General features: G+C 35.0%; 2 protein-coding genes across 2 annotated transcripts in view; one reads left to right on the forward strand and one right to left on the reverse strand.

Annotated features, from left to right (window-relative positions):
- LOC106064180 (calcitonin gene-related peptide type 1 receptor-like) overlaps window positions 1–22,616 on the forward strand; it is a 127,172-nt gene that overhangs the window by 66,329 nt on the left and 38,227 nt on the right. Inside the window, exons 8-9 of the mRNA XM_056030854.1 lie at window positions 9,394–9,454; window positions 10,712–10,778. Of these exons, the coding sequence (XP_055886829.1) occupies window positions 9,394–9,454; window positions 10,712–10,778 (128 nt within the window). The remainder of the gene's footprint in view (window positions 1–9,393; window positions 9,455–10,711; window positions 10,779–22,616) is intronic.
- Window positions 14,653–20,879, reverse strand: LOC129924240 (golgin subfamily A member 6-like protein 22). The gene is made up of 2 exons (XM_056018246.1): window positions 17,793–20,879; window positions 14,653–14,790 (listed from the first exon to the last, which is right to left on the reverse strand). The coding sequence occupies exons 1-2, from the start codon at window positions 19,060–19,062 to the stop codon at window positions 14,774–14,776; spliced, it is 1,287 nt and encodes a 428-aa protein (XP_055874221.1). The 5' UTR covers window positions 19,063–20,879; the 3' UTR covers window positions 14,653–14,773.

A 22,616-nucleotide genomic window follows, 5' to 3' on the forward strand; every position in this document is an offset into this window, starting at 1 on the left:
GATACAGAAACTGTGGAAAATGAAAATCAAGTAGATGAATGTTTAATTGTTTTAATCAATGAGGAAACTAATGAAAATGATATTAAAAATATTCCTATACTAGAAACTAAAGATAATCAAACATGGGAAAAACTGAATTTAGAAAATTTATCTCCAGAAAAAACAAAAGACATAATAAATGTAATCAATGATTTTAAAGAAATTTTTTCCAGTTTGCCAGGAAAAACAAATATCATAAAGCATGACATAAAGTTAACTAGTGACAAACCTATTTTCATGAAGCCTTATAGGATTCCATTACACTTACAGGGAAAAGTTAAAGATGAAATAGACAACTTATTAAAACTAGGAATAATAGAACCATCCAATTCAGCTTATGCTTCACCAATAGTTATAGCAAAGAAAAAGAATGGGGATATAAGGTTATGCATAGATTATAGACAGTTAAATAAGATAACTGAATTTGATCCTTACCCTATGCCTAACATTGATGACATATTACACAAATTGTCCAATGCTAAAGTATTTACAAAATTGGATCTGACAAAAGGATATTGGCAAATTCCTTTAACCAATAGAGCTAAACCTTATACTGCATTTATCACTCCTTATGGAATATTCCAATGGAACTTTATGAGCTTTGGGCTTATAAATGCTCCAGCTACCTTTAATAGGATGATGATGTCGGTTATAGGCCATAGAAAAAATGTAATCTGTTACTTAGATGATATATGCATTTTTCATGAGGATTGGAAAGAACATTTAAAAGGAATTAGGGAGATTTTTGAGTTAATTAAACAAAATGGTCTAACAGTTCAAGCAGAAAAGGTAGAGATAGGCTTAGAAGAAATCACATTTTTAGGACATAGAGTTAAAAATAATACTATCAGTCCCATTGAAGATAATGTAAAGAAGATATTAGAAATAGAAATACCAACAACACAAAAACAGATTAAATCAATACTAGGGATGATAAACTATTATAGAAAATACATACCAAATTTAGCAGAGATAGTTGATCCATTAAACCAGTTATTAAAGAAAGGACAGCCTAGAAAAGTGACTTGTAATAGAAAGTGTGTAGAAGCTATAGAGAAAGTTAAGCATATTTTTTCTACAAATTTAATATTGAGATTACCGGATGTTTCTAAAATATTCTATGTCACTACTGATGCTTCTGGTAGTGCTATAGGAGGTTGTTTGATGCAACAGTATGATAAATTACACCCAATAATTTATGTAAGTAGGAAATTATCTGATACTGAGAAGAGATACAGTGTCATAGAGAAGGAGGCTTTAGCTGTTGTTTGGGTTGTAACTAAGTTGGAAAGCTATTTACTGGGAAACAAATTCATATTGTTATCTGATCACAGGCCTCTTAAGTTTATGCAAGAAAAAAGTATTAAAAATGGTAGATTATACAGGTGGTTTCTAATTTTACAAGAATATAATTTTCAATTGGAGGCTATTAGGGGAGAAATTAATATTGTAGCTGACATGTTGTCAAGAGTTACAGTGAGATAAACTGTTGTAAATAATGATTATTCATTTTGATTTGTTTATGCATGTATATATATGTATATGTTCTAGTCAATGGGTATGAATAAGTTGTTTATATATGGACTATATATATTTTATTTCCTTTAAAGGAAGATAACTCAGTAAAATATAAATTGGGAATTTTATTAAATCAAGGGAGATAATTATAAAATTTCAATAATTGAAGTCAAAGGTGTAAATTAAAGTAAGTATGATCATCTACAGTCATTATTTTTTTTTATATAATCATTATCATCCATTAGTAAAAGGCTAGGTCAGTTTGGAAATGGTAAGTGGAGAGAAAATATACTTATTGGTACCCAACAAAAAAGTTAGGTAGAATAATTTGGAAAGTTGTTTTGACACAAATATTACATTTTGTCTGACAGGAGGGGTTTGGTGTGATATGAGACAGCCATCAACGTACATATAGCCAATAACAGTATTTACTCTGAAAAACTCTGTTTTATGCCTATGGAGTCAGCAAAGGCATCTTCGTATGTGGACTATATACATGTGTATTTACTCTGAAAAACTGTTTTATGTCTGTGGAATCGACAAAGGCATCGTCGTATGGGGACTGTATACATGTCTTGATGGACTTAGTACTATTAGTTGGTGAAACTATTACACTGTACTATACTATTTCATCGTCAATGACATGAGTGATGATTAGAACACTGTATACCGGATATTTTCTTACCAATAACTGTATTGGAACTGTACATATTGTTTTCTTGGTGTCAACATTCAACTACAGTGTGAACTTTGTGACATAGGAACATGGACAATTTTACCAGGAACTGATGAAGATGGGAAACATGATGATGTCCATCAAGATCAAGATATATGTTTGTTTTGTCTTTCCCCAAAATTTTGGCCATGTATATTGTACAGACATGACAGTAGGGATAGTGTTTTAGACTGAAAAAAAAAAAAATTGACAAAATTTTTTTTTTGATAAAGGGGGGAGGAAATATGTAATGACACAAGATGCGTAGAAGTTGATGTGAATCGGGTTTTTCCTAAGTAATGTGACGAGTAAGAACAGAGTAGGATAATGAACAAGAAGAATAACGGACAAGACGCCTAAGAGGACGACGCTAGGCTAGCGACGACAGAGGACTGTGCCCTTTTTATTGTTTATTAAATTGTTGAAGTTATCAGCCTGCGTTATTAAGTATATTCTTGATTCATTCTGTTGTTGTGTCATATGGACTCGCATGCACCAGTAACATATATATACTCATCAACAAAATAGACCATCAACAATAATGATAGTTTTGTTACTATGACAATGGGTATCTATATTACTAGTGAATCTTGATAACTTCTTGTCAATATAATTGTGGATGTGGAAGTATTAAGGATAGGAGGTGTCAAATTCTTATAATAATAAGTCTGAAAGTCTCAGGTAACTTTTACTCGGTATCAGCGAGTCGCAATTTATATATTTATGTATGATATACAAATGTAAGTATGTAAATATATATATATGTATATATACTGGGGTCGCGGAAGCCGCGTGGTTAAGCCTGAGGTCCTGGGTTCGAATCTCGGTGAAGACTGGGATTTTGAAATTCGGGATTTTTAGGGTGCCTGACTTTAATTAGGGAAAAGTAAAGGCGGTTGGTCTTTGTGATGGTCACATGATATCCTGCACACAGTTAACCGTTGGCCACAGAAACAGTTGATCTTAACATCTTCTGACCCATAGATAGCAAGGTCTGAAAAGGCAATTTTTATGTATTAACCGAATATAACCCACGACCAGCGGAACTTACGGGTATCACGTGATATAGTGCATTGGATTTATGTCAAACGTCAAAATGTTCCTCTATCACTTCTGGAGAGAGAGAAAAAGAGAAAGAGAGAGAGAGAGAGAGAGAGTTAGACTTATTTAGGAAGTAGATTCAGGACTTCAATATTTAAAAGACAAAATTCTTTTGAACCTTGTTTTTTTTTAGTAGACATTTGTAACAGGAAGTAAATAGCTTATTGTACAGAAGCTGTATAGTTACATCAACTTCTACATCAACATCTACATCTACATCTACATCTACATCAACATCTACATCTACATCTACATCAACATCTACATCTACATCTACATCGACATCAACATCTACATCTACATCAACATCTACATCTACATCAACATCAACATCAACATCTACATCTACATCTACATCTACATCAACATCTACATCTACATCAACATCTACATCTACATCTACATCAACATCAACATCTACATCTACATCGACATCTACATCGACATCTACATCAACATCTACATCTACATCAACATCTACATCTACATCAACATCAACATCTACATCGACATCTACATCAACATTGACATCGACATCTACATCAACATTGACATCCTTTCTTTTCATTAGAGCGTTCCTTTGTCCAAACCCCACACGCCTACAACGTGGGGCCTGGTGTCAAAGCCGCTTGGCTAGTTATCCAGAGAGGTCCAGTTCGAATCCCGACACGAGCTGAATTGTGCTTGCTGAGTGGGCAGCACGGAAGCCTTCTCCTGGATACTCCCTCCCCCCACATGTCCACTAAGGAGATTGGACCAGAGAACCTTCCACATAGACGATTCACTATGCAAAAGTAATTCAAAAGAAAAACAAACACACGCATCTGTTTGTAAATATCCAATTTCAATAATAAATTATAGAAATGTGCAAATTTGTAATTAAAATGAAGTGTTTTGCTCTACATACTGTATTTAATTTATTCTGCAATTACAGGTCGTGCTGGAAACGTCTGTTTCATATTGATTTTTAATGTTTTAGAAGTGGCGGTGATTTGTCTCAATTTTTCCTGACTTTTTTTTTTTCAAGTTTCTGTTTCGCACTTCAAGAAAAAAATTTTGAGCTTGTAAAAAGCTTACAGAAAAGCTCACGTCAATGGAACGCATTGGTTCCTGAACTACGACACGCGGGTCATTTCCAGCTCATGACAAAGTGCGAATGGGCCTCGCGAAACTTGTGTCCACAGTGCATAATAAAGCTGCAGAGTAATGGGGGTTGTACCGTATGTCTAACCTACTTTAAGTTAACTCTTTATCTCCTAACTGACGATACCAACCTTGATTCCATTAGAATGTGGTAGATAGTTACGGAGAGAAAGAGTTAAGTCACTTGGTTATGGTCCTACAAAAAGAACAATGGCTATCTCTTCAATTGCTAAGATCAAGATCAAGCTTTAGTGCTAGATGTAGACATTCTAATATATAAGTCTTGATCTACTTAAACAATCATATCAAGTTGCGAATTATTGCAAGTTAACCATAATTTAACAGTGTCAGAAAAATAGTGCACTTATACGACAGACATTTCGACCTGTGCTAAAAATAGATAGCACGTTTCAGCATTAGCACTAAAGTTGCCACCAATTAATTATTGCTGTAGTTAGCAGCGTTTTCTTCTTAGGACAAAGATGTCAATGTTTTTGTTTTTTTTTCAGTTTTCGCCGTTACTACCTAAAACATTCCTTCATCTTATCTTATAAATTAAATTAAATGAATTAAAAAAAAAAGTAGTATAAGAATGGCATGATTTCCAGTGCGAAATCTTATCTTTGACCTACATATTTTGCCACACCCAGCGCAAATATAACCGTTGCCTATCGGTGGTCGGTTTAGGTTCTATTTCCGCTGTCTTCGTGTGTCCTATGCTGCAGATTTCCCAAACGTTTCTCAAACGTTTATCCCGCGGTCTTTGTAACGAAGTCTCTAGCTGTCTCGTTCTGAAGCCACCTGCTGCCAAGTTGCTTTCTTCTATGTCAGTCAAAGCAAGCTGGAGCCTAAAGCTAGTCTTTAAAAGAGAGAATCACTTCATATTCGTGTCCAGTGGTTCATTGTTAATTAGAGACGTTTATAAAAGTCTCGACTAAGTTATTAATGTTCTGGGCTGATCCAGACAACCAGTTCCATACTCTTATACAGCGTTTCCCAATCTGTGTTCCGCGGGAACCCAAGTGTTCCAAGAGGCCTGAATAGGTCATCCTTGAACTACTGAAATAATTAACTAGTAGGCCACCACGTGAATTAATCTCTCTAAAAAAAAAATAATCAAAGAGTTCCACTAAATTCTCAGAATGTGCAAAGTGTTCCTCTAAATTCTCAGAATGTGCAAAGTTTTCCTCTAAATTTTCAGAATGTGCAAAGTTTTCCGCTAAATTCTCAGAATGTGCAAAGTGTTCCGCTAAATTCTCAGAATGTGCAAAGTTTTCCTCTAAATTCTCAGAATGTGCAAAGTGTTCCTCTAAATTCTCAGAATGTGCAAAGTTTTCCGCTAAATTCTCAGAATGTGCAAAGTTTTCCGCTAAATTCTCAGAATGTGCAAAGTTTTCCGCTAAATTCTCAGAATGTGCAAAGTTTTCCGCTAAATTCTCAGAATGTGCAAAGTTTTCCGCTAAATTCTCAGAATGTGCAAAGTGTTCCTCTAAATTCTCAGAATGTGCAAAGTTTTCCGTTAAGGAAAAAGGTTTGGGAAACACTGGTCTAGTAGGCCACCACGTGAATTAATCTCTCTAAAAAAAAATAATCAAAGAGTTCCGCTAAATTCTCAGAATGTGCAAAGTGTTCCTCTAAATTCTCAGAATGTACAAAGTTTTCCGCTAAATTCTCAGAATGTGCAAAGTGTTCCGCTAAATTTTCAGAATGTGCAAAGTTTTCCTCTAAATTCTCAGAATGTGCAAAGTGTTCCTCTAAATTCTCAGAATGTGCAAAGTTTTCCGCTAAATTCTCAGAATGTGCAAAGTTTTCCGCTAAATTCTCAGAATGTGCAAAGTTTTCCGCTAAATTCTCAGAATGTGCAAAGTTTTCCGCTAAATTCTCAGAATGTGCAAAGTTTTCCGCTAAATTCTCAGAATGTGCAAAGTTTTCCGCTAAATTCTCAGAATGTGCAAAGTGTTCCTCTAAATTCTCAGAATGTGCAAAGTTTTCCGTTAAGGAAAAAGGTTTGGGAAACACTGGTCTAGTAGGCCACCACGTGAATTAATCTCTCTAAAAAAAAATAATCAAAGAGTTCCGCTAAATTCTCAGAATGTGCAAAGTGTTCCTCTAAATTCTCAGAATGTACAAAGTTTTCCGCTAAATTCTCAGAATGTGCAAAGTGTTCCGCTAAATTTTCAGAATGTGCAAAGTTTTCCTCTAAATTCTCAGAATGTGCAAAGTGTTCCTCTAAATTCTCAGAATGTGCAAAGTTTTCCGCTAAATTCTCAGAATGTGCAAAGTTTTCCGCTAAATTCTCAGAATGTGCAAAGTTTTCCGCTAAATTCTCAGAATGTGCAAAGTTTTCCGCTAAATTCTCAGAATGTGCAAAGTTTTCCGCTAAATTCTCAGAATGTGCAAAGTTTTCCGCTAAATTCTCAGAATGTGCAAAGTTTTCCGTTAAGGAAAAAGGTTTGGGAAACACTGGTCTAGGAAAGAAAAAGCATCTATAGGAGGTATTCATACATTTCTTAATGAGTTATTGGTAAAGGCACCTTCGTATGCTTAAAACGGGTTGTTGAATATAATACTTCATAAGTGAAGCCTATAAAGAATCTATTCAGTTTTTACATCTAGGGCTCTATAAAGATTGGATACTATAGCTGCCTACACCGGGGCGTCTCCCAGTTCGGAATCTTAAAGCACGACAGAAAATTTCTATGTGTATAAATAAAGTAAAATATTAATCAAAAGTTGAAAAAACAACATTAAATATAAAGTAAATATATACATCGACGATTACAGCTATTACAATTACAGAGAATGTATTTTTTGTTTTTACAATTACAAAGAAAATGTCTCCAGACATTGTCGTAATTGCGTCTGTCTCAGCGTGATCTTGTTGATGTTGACTGTGTGGGTTGCTGAAGATAATATGTATCTAAAAGTGCATCGTAAGTTGTTTGTTATGTTAGTTAGTCCTTCGGCGAAGAGAAAAGAAAACGGTGTTACTCCAAACAGACATAGCACTTAGCACTTAGCACCGCAGCTCTAACGAGTCCTAAGAATATGGAGGCTAGCTGATGTTCAAACTTGAGACCATCGCGACGGGAGTATAAGTGTCTATCTCAGAACCATGATACGATTAAGAGACCACTCAAATAGCTGTGATCTCTCAATATCTTTAAAGTAATCCAACAAGTTATGGAAGATCTAAACATCTTTAAACTAATCCATTAAGTTATGGATAATCTAAACATCTATAAACTAATCCATCAAGTTATGGATAATCTAATCATCTATAAACTAATCCATCAATATATGGATAATCTAAACATCCTTAAAGTAATTCCTCAATTTATGGATGATCTAAACATCTTTAAACTAATCCCCCAAGTTATGATCTAACCATGTATAAACTAATCCACCAGGTCATAGGTGATCTAAACATCTTTAAACTACTCCACAATTCATGGGTGACCTAAATATCTTTAACCTACTCATCTGCGTCATGATAAACATATTTATCTTTTCTAAACAACTTTAAACAGCTTGACTATGTAATTTGTGATAGAAACATCTTTAAACTTACTAGACTTGGCCATTCGGTAAGAACAGTCTGTAATGATCTCGTAAGTACATTTTCACAATGCTAATATGTTTAACTCGAAATCGATAAAGCTATTTCAAAACTGTGTAGGTTATCAAGAGATAACAAGTGTGTAGCTTTCTATTCAATTTCTCAATCCTGACATTATAACCTATAGATCATTTAAAGCATTTGTTCAAAAAAATAATAAAGATCATTGCATTATGTACTAAACACAAAGACCAACTGCATTTGTTCCGTTAAAGTCTATGACTTTTTTTAACATAGATCATACCATAGGCCCAGGCTTGACCAATATCTACCGGTCACTACGATATAAACTTATCTTAGAATGGCCCTCCCTTTTATTTTTTCTCTAAGAAGAAAAAAAAACTAGTAAACTAAAAAAATACTTTTTGAAAAAATCATCCTAGGTAAAGAATCGCACAATCAAGGATATCTCTTTCAATACTTCAAGATATATTTCCATTTTTCTCTATTTAAAAAAAATATTATCTCAAATTAATAAACTAATAGATTGATTTTCATTTATTCGTGTATTGTCTACGTCTACGACAATGAATGATTGTCGCAAAGTTTCAACTTGACCCGAGACTGGAAAGTGGGAGAAATAACGAGTACGAAATTTGTGACAGACAGACAGACAGACAGACGCAGTAAGTGGATATAAGCTTTATAAAAAGGAGGTCGTTGTGCTGATTATACAATACACTTGATGATACTGGTCACAAAGTCGTGTTAGCCTCCTTTAACGGTTTTAAAATTTTAAGAAGCCAGACCTGGACCACATCTCGGACGCTACACAATCAACGCCAAGTGGATGTATAAATTGCATAGGCTCTCCTTTATACTTGTTGGGGTCAGTTTAGAGAACAGAGATGGAGAGCCAAGTGGAACAGAAAACGTGAAAGAAGACAAAGAAATAGATCACTTGTCTCTTAACTAGGTTTGACCCGTCTCATATGGGGGACGCCACGTACCGGGAGAGTAATGAGGTCTTGCAATGGCTGATTGCCCAATGGTCATTGACATTCATGGAAACGAGTGGTCACTTGAAAAAAAAATGACCAAGAGCAAAGGTCACTTCATTGTCGAAAGAACAAGAGGAAATGACGTAATGAAATGAAGTGTTTTAACATCCACCAAAATCAAACAAGTTCAGAATATAAATATTGAACTTGGAACTTTTTTTTTTTAGCCGTACGGTAAAAACCTAAAAAAATGATGTTTATAAAATAAAATGAATTAAATTATTTTAAAATAAACGTCCACTTCTTTGTTATTTCAGTGTTTCCTCTACTTCCAACGGGTATTTATGCTTTGGTTCGATTCTTATCTTCCAATCAAGGGTAAGTGTAGTCACTAGACTTTAATGTTATACTAATGTTATACTAATGTTATATTAATGTTATTTATTTTTTAAGTCTGTAACTCCTACTCGTGTGCGGAGGCTCTATAACACCACCCAAAGTGAATGGGTTTTTAGAAGACAAAATATGGAGGCACGGTGGCTGAGCGGTAAAGAGTTTGGCTCCCGAACTGGCGGTCCAGGGTTCGAATCCTGGTGAAGACTGGGATTTTTAATTTCGTGATTTTTGGGAACCTCTGATTCCACTCAGCTCTAAATGGCTACCGGAAATTAGTTGTCAAAAGTAAAGGCGGGTCGGTCGTTGTGCTGGCCACATGACACCCTCATTAACCGTAGGCCAAAGAAACAGATGACCTTTGCATCATCTGCCCTATAGACAACAAGGTCTGAAAGGAGAACTTTAAAAAAAAATAAGCAGTCGGTGTTTTTTTTTTCTATTATTATTATTATTATTAATGTCAGTGTTGTTGAGCCAAATGTTTTATACAGTCAAGCATAAATCTTTCGCAATCGCACATAAACCATAACTTTCAACCTAACCTTTAACTTACAAAACCAAAATATAATAACAAGGCTGCTTTTGTTCGATTTCGAAGAGTAATGAGGAATGCAATTTATCACTGATCTGCGGCCTAGATATTTGCCATAACCAGCGAAATATTCTCCGCTGTGGTCGATTTAGATTTTCCTTTCGCCGACTGCGTCTCTCCTCGGCAGCGGATTTTCTTTTGGTCTTAAATGTGTATCCAGGGCCTTTGTAAGTGATCTTCAAAGCAGGTTAGCGCCTAAGCTGATCATGAAAACGATTCCGTGGGGCACCTCTGCTACGCCAACCACCTTTCAGCTCACCAAAAAGGACTGCCTTTGTTGTACCTTCGTCCCCACATACGGAGCAAGTGCCCTGCCCAGTGTAGGTATCGGGCAAAGTCCATACCAGCGTTCGCTGTTTGCTGCCCAGTGTAGGTATCGGGCAAAGTCCATACCAGCGTTCGCTGTTTGCTGCCCAGTGTAGGTATCGGGCAAAGTCCATACCAGCGTTCGCTGTTTGTATGTTAAGTATGTAAGACTGTTTATACACAATCAAAACATAAACCTAAACTGTCTTGCCACCGTATGTTCAAATATAAACTATTCCTAAAAAAACTAATCACAAAGAAATGCGTCCTCAACGGAATAACTATAATTAAATTTTGCGCTAACTTTCCATTTTTTAATACATTTTTTTTCAACCTTCCAGTTGCTGGGTCAGTCATGCTGGCTACTACGAGTGGATAATCTACAGTCCTAACATTCTGTGCATACTGGTGAGTGACATGTCTCGTTCAATGTTCCGCGCCCACGTGTCCAGCTGCTAATAACTTAACACCACCAAAGATGTTCAGGCGTTTTTTTTTATTTTTTATTTTCAACAAATTTGAATGACGTCATCACCTAGTCTCCGGAGACGTCTGAGACCCATTAACTGAAGGAGTTGGAGATTATTGAGGTGTCAAATTTAAACCTTCAAAATGGAAGTCTTTCAGAAAGAAAAAAAAAAGATTTTAAAGAGTATTTGGCTCACAACAATTGAACGACAATAGACGACAACTTAACCTTTTTAGTTTTCTTTTTCTGACTAAAAAATATGCTAACTTGGCAGAAAAAGAAATGAGCTTGGTTGGGCGGGGGAAAGTGTATAGATATATGTGCGTCCTTGACCACTGTAACAAATTTAATAAGTGTAGATATAGATTTACGGTGTGAGACGAAAGAAATAGGAAGCAAAATATGGAAAATACTTTGTTTTAACAGGGGGAAGAACTCCACATTTACAACTTTTTAAATATGAAACAACATAATTAATTATCAATAAATAAGTGAATATTTTTTTTTATTTGATACATGTTCTGTTAGGTACAATAAATAATTGGTAATAGTTTCAACTTGATCCGAGTATGGGTGTAGGAAAACTAACGTTTGCAGGTATCTAAAATAGCAAAACCCCAAATATTTAGTCATATCTCAAAACAGGGAAGAATTATATTCCCTTCTCGGTATCAAGTAATGTAGATAATCGACAGTAATTAATATACTTATTGTTGTTGTTTTTTTTTTTAAATTGTAAAATGTATTGTCTTTGCCAGTGAATAATTGTGTAAAGTTTCAACTTGATCCGAGAAGGGGTTAGGGGAAAAAAATACGTGTTCAAATTTTTTACCAGACATACGGACAGACAGACAGAGTTGATATAAGCTTTGTAAAAATAACGGGAAAATTTACTTGAAAAGCATAAGATCGGATACTGCCCACAGATTACACTCTTTTTACGAAATCATTGAATGCTGAAATAAAAGACTTCTAAATACTAAGCATACTAACGCATATGTGGCAATCGGATTTACTTTTCGATTTCTTTTTGAGGCATTCGCGTAGTTAACTATGAAATGACTTCGGCTTATAAAGGTTTTTCGTTGAAGCGAGAATTAATTTTTAGTTATTTACGCGCTTGCACTGTGCAGAAGAAAACTTTTGGTAAACAAGATTTTAAAGATGCTCCAGCGTCAGGTCCATCCATGAGTCACCGAATTGCTAAGAAATGTAGGTAAAAAAAACAAACAACAGCATGGTTTAATATTTTCACCACGGATATCAGACGTCATAAAGTACAACTAATCTCCCACCATACAAATGTCTGTGGAGAGAAAGTGTTGCAGCCGTGACTGTACTGTCTGGCCCCCGGCTGACGTTGTTTCCTCCTCAGGATTACGTTGTTAATACTCGCACGCAGTGATGCCCAACCATATTCTGCCAGCGGACCAAAAATACGTCCGACACTCCTGCCGCGGACCGCAGAGAAAAAACACCAAAGATCGATATTTTCCCCATAGCTTATAAAAGGAGACTCGTTTTCATATCTTCTACTCGAGTCGTATTGGTGAGAAAGACAGACGGCTTCAGCTTTATTCTTTACATTGCCTAAATCACTGCCAGCAAGCACTTTTTTTTTTCGCATTAGGGGTCGGAAAATGGTTTCAAATTTCTTAAAATGTGAGCGATTAGTTAGTTTGTCATAAATGATCATTAGCTTTAAAAAAAAAAAAGTATAGCTCTTATATAGCGTTACTTTCATGCTTATAACATGCTCAGATCGCTGTGGTCCAATGTCATTAATGGACCAGCGGGGGGTGGGGTATCTGGGAGAAGATTTTTCCGTGCTGCCTTTAGGCGCTCAGTAAACACAACTTTGCACGAGTCGGGTGTCAAACCTCGAGCCCCCCTTCATAGGTAGCCAAGAGAACCCATGTACACAGCCTCTCAACTACGCCTCCCACCATGACATGCAGGGGCTTAATGTACACAGACTCAGGTGTCAGGTTCTTGTATTCTTGTATTTATCAAATTATTATTATATATTTCCAATGCAAATATTTATTAATATTAAATATTATTTCAATTTGTATTATTGTTATTATTTTCTGAACTTATAACATTTTGGCTCAAGTTCAGCCTGACAAGCACATCATACACATATAGTTGTAGATAAACTAATAAACTAAGTGTATGATGTAAATAACAATAAAATTTATTCTTGTGATATATTTACAAATGACTGATTCATGATGACTGATAATAATAGTATGAAATATCAATATGTAATAATATGTAATCTACAATGATCCAGTTAGTCTCCTTAGATAAAAATCATTCATATAATTATGAAACACATAGTATATTACCTTAAATATAATAAGTAGTTCAATGGATCACATAGTCCTTCAATCTCAAAAACAACAACTGGTAATATATGTAGATCTAGCCTCTAGATCAGGTACTGTCCACTGACGACAATTCCAAAAAGTAGAAGTTTCTAGTTGACACTACACCATCAGGTCTGACCACTGCAACCCGCAGTCTGGAATCTTGAACCTCAGACTCATGTACAAATCCACGTGCACACCAGACGACCAACTGAGAGAAAGACCTCAGTCCTGTAGACTGTAGACCTAAAGTTGTACTCTCAATATAGAACTGAGACTGAATAAACAAGTCTTGACACTGAAACTTGACACAGAGTCTAACATATAGACTTGACACTAATACTTGAAATAGAGTCTTCAACTGAGACTACGACTAAAACTTAGTCTTGACGCTAAAACCCTATAGAAGATAAAAGAAAGGATTCTTCTAATCATCTATATCTAGTCTAATTATAGACTTACAAATACGAACGAATTCAAATAGAAAAACTATACAATGAAAAATAAAACTCACCCTAAACAGGGGTCAAGATAATCCAACAAGAAAATGTCCAAGGCAAATGCTAAGGCTATCCAATAACAAAAACCAAGGAGAAATTCCAGAGCTCTCAAAACACGTCTATCTGTACCAACGTACAAAACAATGGAGAGACTGTACTAGACGATAAATGACGCAAATCACACACACACTAAATTTACGTCACTAGAAGTTGTGACAAGCAACAAAAGCTCAGTCCTCTAGTCTACACAGAAAATATTAATAATGTAATGACGTCATCAATATAGTGATCAACGCCGCACTATCAATTAGAGAACTAATTCTACTATACAGTTACATAGATAACTGCGACATTCCCCCTCCTCAACGAACTGGCAATTTTGAAAAAAATTCCAGTTATCATAAAAACTGCAAGAAAATTCTCCAGAAAATCAACTTCACCAAGACCAATACTGCAAATACGTTTCCAAGAATTACAAGAAAGAGACCTCAAAATCTCACTGAGAAAAAAACAACTGAGAAATCCTCAACAACCAATAATCATTATGATTACCTCAACAATAAAAAATCTTCATTATACACTTCAATAGACAAAATAATGTTTGTCTCAAAAATTTACAGTTAAAGTTACAACTGTTTGCATGTTACATAGTTACATTATCAAATTTGATCAATATCAAAATTAATATAACATAAGTACATGATTGCTCAAATGAATCAAAAAAATTATACAAGTCTTGAGCATACATCAGCAAAAACATTTAATTCTCCCTTCAAATGGACAGAATCAAAACAATAATCCTGAAGTGCTAAACACCATCTAGTTATTCTTTTGTTACAATAATTACTATTTGTTATGAATGACAATGCCTTGTTATCGGTCTGGAGATGAAACTTCACTCCTGCCAAATAACGATCTAGCTTTTTGATCGACCATACAATGGCCAGTCCTTCCCGCTCAAGGATAGAGTATTTCTGTTCACGTGGCAACAACTTGCGACTGACAAACTTCACTGGATGTAACACACCATCTCTCATCTGACTAAGTATACCTGAAATGCCTTTATCTGATGCATCTGTCTGCAAAAAGAATGGAAGAGAAGGATCAGGCAATCTTAGAATAGGATAATCACACAAATAAGTTTGTATTCTTTTCAGTGCCACAATACACTCATTACTCCAATCAATTCTCACAGATTTCCCTTTCTTCAATAACTCTGTGAATGGAAACACCAAGTCTGAATAACAAGGTATAAATTTGGAGTAATAGTTAACCAACCCAATTAATGACCTTACTTCCTTCTTGGTACTGGGTGGTTTAAACTCCAGGATCTTCTGAACATTTTTACTATCTGGTTTCACTTCTCCCCGACTTACATTATGTCCCAGAAATTTAATGTTAGTAAAGCCAACCTCTAATTTAGATGGTTTTAGAGTAAATCCATGACTTTTCAATACACCGAAAACATTCTGTACATCTCTAACATGAGTCTCCCAACTTTCGCTAAATATACAGATGTCATCAAAATAAAACAATACATTCTCAATATCTCTTAAAATACTCTTTAAAACTCTATTAAAATGGTTAGGGGCACCACTTAAACCAAATGGTAAGTAATGAAACATGTAGTGTTCCCCCAGAACTCTAAAAGCTGTGTACTCCTTACATTCTTCACTTATAGGTATTTGCCAATACCCTTTAGTTAAATCAACTAAAGTAAAATACTTAGCCCTGTAGAGTTTATTGAATAGCTCTTCTTGATCTGGTATTAATTCAGCTGGTATTTGTGTAACACTGTTTAACTTACGGTAGTCAATGCATGGACGTAGTGTACCATCACGTTTCTTAATAACCACAACAGGAGCGGCATATGATGAATCTGTGGGTCCTATGATACCCAACTTCAACATACTATCAATTTCCTCTTTTAATTTCTCCTTCATATTTATTGGTACCGTATATGGCTTTAATGCTATAGGCTTAGTGTCCAGCAACTTAATCCTAAATTCTTCCACATCTGCTTTACCCGGTATGTCTGATATAATATCTTTGAATTCATCCAGCACCTTCATTATTTCACATCTCTGATTACAGTTTAAATCTGGGTTGACCTTCAATTGTGATAAAATGTCTTCATTCGTCTGCTTCTTATTGTTGATTTCTAATGTCGGAATGCTTGGTAAAATATCTTCATTTGTCAAGTCTTCATCAAATTCCTCCTCATCATCCACAACAGACACCATATTAGCAGACAAAATACTGTTCTCATGTTCAATATTAATAACAGTTTCACTTGTATCATCTTTACTTCTGCTATGATATTTCATCAATCTATTGATATGGTAAAATTTCAACTTATCTCCCTTCTTTACCAGAAAATTGAATCTTGATACCTTCCTTATAACTTTAAATGGTCCTTGCCAATATACAGATAATTTGTTTTCTCTTTGAGGTTTAAGTATCAATACACAATCACCTTCATCAATCTTGCGCAATGTAGAGTATCTATCATACTGAATTTTGTACTTTTGCTTTTTAACCTCACTATTTCTGTTGGCAATTGATGTCACATGAAATAACCTCTCCTTCAAATCCATTAAGTATGAGTAAACATTCCTGTATTCATCTTCCTCCTCTTTGTTTACAAATACTTGTTTCAGAATAGCCAATGGTCCTCTCATCTGTCTTCCATATACCATTTGAAATGGCGATATTCCTGTAGTTTCATTTGGGACCTCTCTATAAGCAAAAAGTGCAGCGCTAACCTTTCTATCCCAATCCTTTGGACTCTCTTGTGTAACCTTCCTTAGAAAACTTTTCAATGAAGAATTGAAACGTTCATTCATCCCATTCGACGAAGGGTGAAAAATAGTTGAGTGCACTATTTTGATATTGTAGAAGTTACACACTTCCTTGTATAAATCCGCAGTGAACTGACTTCCGTTATCACTTAGTACCTCGTGCGGTATACCAATTCTACTGAAGATTGTGTTTAATGCCTCAATCACAGTTTCTGTAGTAATATTTCTTAAAGGTATTGCCTCTGGCCATCTCGTAGCAATGTCAACAAGTGTTAAAATAAATCTGTTCTTGTTCTCGGTAACCTCCAACGGACCAACAATATCTATTGCCACTTTGTAAAATGGTGTTGTTACTATATTCATATTTCCAAGTTCAACTCTGTCACATCTTCGTGGCATTCTACACCGTTGACAAATATCACAACTCCTAATAAAGTCTTTAACATCTTTATCAACTCCTTGCCAAAAGAAATATTGGTATATTCTTGACTTTGTTTTCCTAACTGACAAATGACCTGCAAATATACTTTCATGTGCTGTTTTCAAAATTACTTCCCTTTTTGACACTGGAACCACGAGTTGTTTCTCTTCCTGACCTAATTGACCTTTGAATACACGATACAATAATCTATCGAATACCTTGAATCGAACACTTCCATTTGTCTTATTATCCACACTCTTCTCCTTCTGTCGATTCCATAATTCTTGTAATGTAGGATCACTCACTTGTTCTCTCAAGAAATCTTCACATGATCCAAATAACTTATAACAATCTTGAATAACTTCTGAATGTTTCATAATATCAGCCTCATTCTCTTTTTGTTTCATTGCTCTTGTAACAGCAGCACCAATATGTTCATTATGTTGTTCATCTTGTACATTCCCTATTATTAGATCAGCTACTGGATTTTCAAAACAAGCTACAATATATTTCCCTGTGATATAGTCTGAATTGATGTCAACACATACCAGTGGATATTCCTTAATAGTACCATCAATCAATTTTAATTTGTAGTTACCTGGAATTTTGTCTTTGCATTCAATTAAGGAACTTCTTACCCCAATAACACTAGATCCTGAATCACGCTATATAGACACTATTTTATTATTTAATAATCCTTCTTCAAAACGTAATTTCCCTACAGACTTTTTCCTCAATTTCTGATCAACAATAGACATAGTTTCTTTTCTACATGGAGTAAAATATTCTATTTCATCAGCCAGATTAGAATGACAACAACTTTGAATTTTACGTGAACAATTTAGTCATCTCTGCGTACCTGTGTTTTGCACTTTCTTTGACTTGTCTGTGTTTTTCTCCTTAGTATAATCAACACCTGAATAATTCCTTCTGTTATTTCCTCCACCATGGTTCACATCATTGTAAGCTCCTCTCCAATTCCCTCCATCCATTCTCCTTCCTCTAGTATCAAACTGCCTCCTGTAAGTTCCATATGACACATTCCTTGTGCCTGACACATGTCTTGGTCCATCCTTATTATATGTCACCTGCTTTGGTTTCACTCCGGCTCCACCCACATAACATTCCGTTGACCTGTGACCTACTTTTCCGCACCTAAAACAAGTTATGACTTTCCTGTCACTAGCATAATTCTGACTTGTGGCTTCAGCAGCTCCCATTACATACACATTTTCCTCTTTACATAATGATTTTGTTGAACTTGCAGTCTTAAAACTTTCAATTACTTGTAGCATGTCTTCTACATTATCACTTTTATTTAAGATAAGTTGACGATACACTTCGCCTGAAACACTCTCTAATAATCTGTCTGTCACAATCATATTTTTCATGCCTTCTATGGTCTCCTTTACCTCCGCCATCTTCATCCAATTGTCTAGTGCCCTTTTCAAATCGGCTACATATCCCCTGAAATCATTTTCTTTAGGTCTAATTTGGTGAAATTTCTTCCTACACGTTTCTCCATTTATATCAGCCTGTCTCATTAGCATAACCTTTACTTCATCATAATTTTCCTTCTTAAACAGATCATCTTGCAGCATAAAATTCTTGAGTTTCGACGTCAATTTGTACGATAACAACATAGCCCAACTTTTCTTATCAATACAACATCTTGTTGCCACCGCCTCAAATAGGGTCAAGAAACCAATCAAATCCTCATCTTCCTTCATATTCTGAAAACTCTTGTCCAACTTATCAATTATATGTCTATGTTTATCCTGGATCTTAGGTTCTCCTTCTTTGTTTTCAGATTTACTTTCTTTCTGCAACTCCTTCTCCACAATTTTCTCCTGAAGTCTAGCCAATTCCAATTCTTCCTGCCTCTTTTTAGCTTCCACTACTTCCCTTTCTTTCCATCGTTCATGCTCCTCCTTCTTTATGCGTTCCTCCCTATCCAATCTTGCTTGTTCTGCCTTGACATATTCTTCCTTCTGTTCTTTCACATAGTTCTTTATGCGTTCCTCCTCCGCCCTTTGTTCCTTCACATAGTTCTGTAAGTCAGCTCCTGTAAAACCCAATGCCTGCCCATCCGCTATAAATTGTGAATTTATAGAAAACCTAGTCTCCATCCTTAGAATTTCCAAACAATATAAGTTTAACAGGTCAAATCGGAAAAACTAATTAGAGCACAAGATATACTATTAGCAACCAAAAAAAAATACACTTAGCTGTGCTTTCTCCTGCGAAGATAGAATCTGCCTCAGCACCAGGAAGATAGAGTATTGATGACAAGGTACAGCCAGATACACCAGGACAACTTGAGAATCCCAACAAACAGATCACAGCTCCAATTTAGGTCCACCAATCAGTTTGGCATGTAACAAAATTATATCTTATTAGTATAAATTTAAAAAAAAATATTATATATAAGATACAATGTTAGCAATAACAATATGATACACTGGCACCAATAAAGTCTCACACAAAAAATGTATACGATGCCTTTCCTGAGTAATAAGGTACAATCACATAGTACCGTTATGAATAGTAATGTGACACAAACAAGTGTCTAGAATCTGAAAATATACTCTTACAAGTACAGAAATTTATTTAGCAAATATTCAACTGTCAATAATATAACAAATTATGACTGAGATAATCCCTCAAATAACTCCTTTAACAGTTTAGACGAGCCCCCAAAATACTTGTCAGGTTCTTGTATTCTTGTATTTATCAAATTATTATTATATATTTCCAATGCAAATATTTATTAATATTAAATATTATTTCAATTTGTATTATTGTTATTATTTTCTGAACTTATAACATTTTGGCTCAAGTTCAGCCTGAAAAGCACATCATACACATATAGTTGTAGATAAACTAATAAACTAAGTGTATGATGTAAATAACAATAAAATTTATTCTTGTGATATATTTACAAATGACTGATTCATGATGACTGATAATAATAGTATGAAATATCAATATGTAATAATATGTAATCTACAATGATCCAGTTAGTCTCCTTAGATAAAAATCATTCATATAATTATGAAACACATAGTATATTACCTTAAATATAATAAGTAGTTCAATGGATCACATAGTCCTTCAATCTCAAAAACAACAACTGGTAATATATGTAGATCTAGCCTCTAGATCAGGTACTGTCCACTGACGACAATTCCAAAAAGTAGAAGTTTCTAGTTGACACTACACCATCAGGTCTGACCACTGCAACCCGCAGTCTGGAATCTTGAACCTCAGACTCATGTACAAATCCACGTGCACACCAGACGACCAACTGAGAGAAAGACCTCAGTCCTGTAGACTGTAGACCTAAAGTTGTACTCTCAATATAGAACTGAGACTGAATAAACAAGTCTTGACACTGAAACTTGACACAGAGTCTAACATATAGACTTGACACTAATACTTGAAATAGAGTCTTCAACTGAGACTACGACTAAAACTTAGTCTTGACGCTAAAACCCTATAGAAGATAAAAGAAAGGATTCTTCTAATCATCTATATCTAGTCTAATTATAGACTTACAAATACGAACGAATTCAAATAGAAAAACTATACAATGAAAAATAAAACTCACCCTAAACAGGGGTCAAGATAATCCAACAAGAAAATGTCCAAGGCAAATGCTAAGGCTATCCAATAACAAAAACCAAGGAGAAATTCCAGAGCTCTCAAAACACGTCTATCTGTACTAACGTACAAAACAATGGAGAGACTGTACTAGACGATAAATGACGCAAATCACACACACACTAAATTTACGTCACTAGAAGTTGTGACAAGCAACAAAAGCTCAGTCCTCTAGTCTACACAGAAAATATTAATAATGTAATGACGTCATCAATATAGTGATCAACGCCGCACTATCAATTAGAGAACTAATTCTACTATACAGTTACATAGATAACTGCGACATCAGGATCAATAATATATTTTAATGGGATTTTATCAGGGCCGGTCCTAGCAATTGCGGGGCCCTATGCGAAACTGATTGCGCGGGGCCTAGTCTGTATGGGAATAAGGATAATAAGTGAAAATTAAGATTTTGCATAAGAAAAAAAAATCGACTTTGAATTCTATTCATTCTTTACTAAGTTAAAAATTGCGATCTATACTTTACGAACCTTATAACCAATGGCATATTTATATGCAAGTAACTATAAACGTACCGGTAAATAAAATATTTGAACTACCGATGAAGGTAAAAATTCGCCCGATTATTACATTTTATTACATGAAAGGTGACAATGCCTTTTTTCTTTTATCGCGAGTAGCATTGGCGTTTTTTTGCAATGAATGACACCCACAAATGACAATTTTGTCTATTTTTCTGGAGATTTTTATGAGTTTTCAGGAGATTTTAATAAAGTCAGGAGATTTCCAGGAATTTTTCGTATATATTTTGCAATTTAATAATTACACATTGAATTATCACGGGGCCTATGAAAGCGCGGGGGCCCACTGTGACCGATTAGATTGCAGAGGCCTAAGACCGGCCCTGGGACTCATGAAGATACGGCTTGCATATTTAATTTTAAAAACAAAATAGTTTGTCTTTAGGTCATGAGGAATAGTTTTTACACCGAAACATTGAAAACTCTAAAATATCATGAAATCGAATTTTCAATATCCTTTCTAGTTTTTTGAGCTCTTAGCGTGACAGAACGATAAAGACAGACCACACAAAACTCATATCGGCTTTTTGCCTTCCGGGGGCCTCTACAAAATAATAACTGTTATTATGCAGAACGAGTCTATTTTAAATTTAGCTACTTGAGGTGGTGTGCAGACGTGTGTTTATATATTTTCAAAGGTTATTGCCCCTGGGTGATTTTCATATCCGTTAGCGTCTATAACATAGCAGGGCCGGCTTTAAGTAAGTAGATGCCCAGGGGGTGATTTTTGTGGAGGCGCCTACCCTCTTTCAAAATCTTCATTATAAATGCACACAATAAAATTAATGAATCTAAAATAATGTCATATTTGTGAAAATAGAAATAGGGAACTTTTAAATCTCCTGTTCTTTTTTTTTTTTAATTGAGATGTATTGTATTATTTGTTTAAATTTTACATTACATTGCCAAGAAGGCGAGAACACAAGCCGGACTCTTTATCCTCACATTATCTCATCTTATATATTACAGACATTACTTTAAAAAAAAAAAGACAATTACGTCCTATGCATTTCATGTGTCAATCTAGGCAAGCATATTAATCTCTGCCAAGTCGTTGGTTTTCCTTTCTGATTCAGGCAACCCATTCCACTCTCTAATGGCACTAGGGAAGAAGGAGTACTTGTATGAATTTGTTCTGGCGTATGGAGTAAGAGATGGGCCTTTATCTTTGTGTTTTTCTGGGTATTTCATTAGGTATTGTTTTTCTATTTGTAAGTTATGGTTCAGTGTTATATGTATTATAGCTACTTTACTTTTTATTCTTCTGTCATTTTACTAGTGTTTTTACTGTAATCAAATTGGAATATTCGTTTTTTTGTAAATTTCACTGCTCTACTTTGTATATGTTCTTGTTTCTTTATGTTTTCTTGAGTTGATGGATCCCAAAAAGAGGATGCATATTCTAATATTGCCCTAACTAAAGTTAAATAGCGTCTTAGTTTATGTTCTTATTTGTTTTGTACAAATTTCTTTTA

The sequence above is a fragment of the Biomphalaria glabrata genome, chromosome 1, assembly GCF_947242115.1.
Source record: "Biomphalaria glabrata chromosome 1, xgBioGlab47.1, whole genome shotgun sequence".
NCBI classification, from domain to species: Eukaryota; Metazoa; Mollusca; class Gastropoda; family Planorbidae; genus Biomphalaria; species Biomphalaria glabrata.

Bases quoted from the DNA above. Each gene is read 5' to 3' on its own strand.
- LOC129924240 (XM_056018246.1), bottom strand. From the start codon at position 19,062: ATGGAGACTAGGTTTTCTATAAATTCACAATTTATAGCGGATGGGCAG.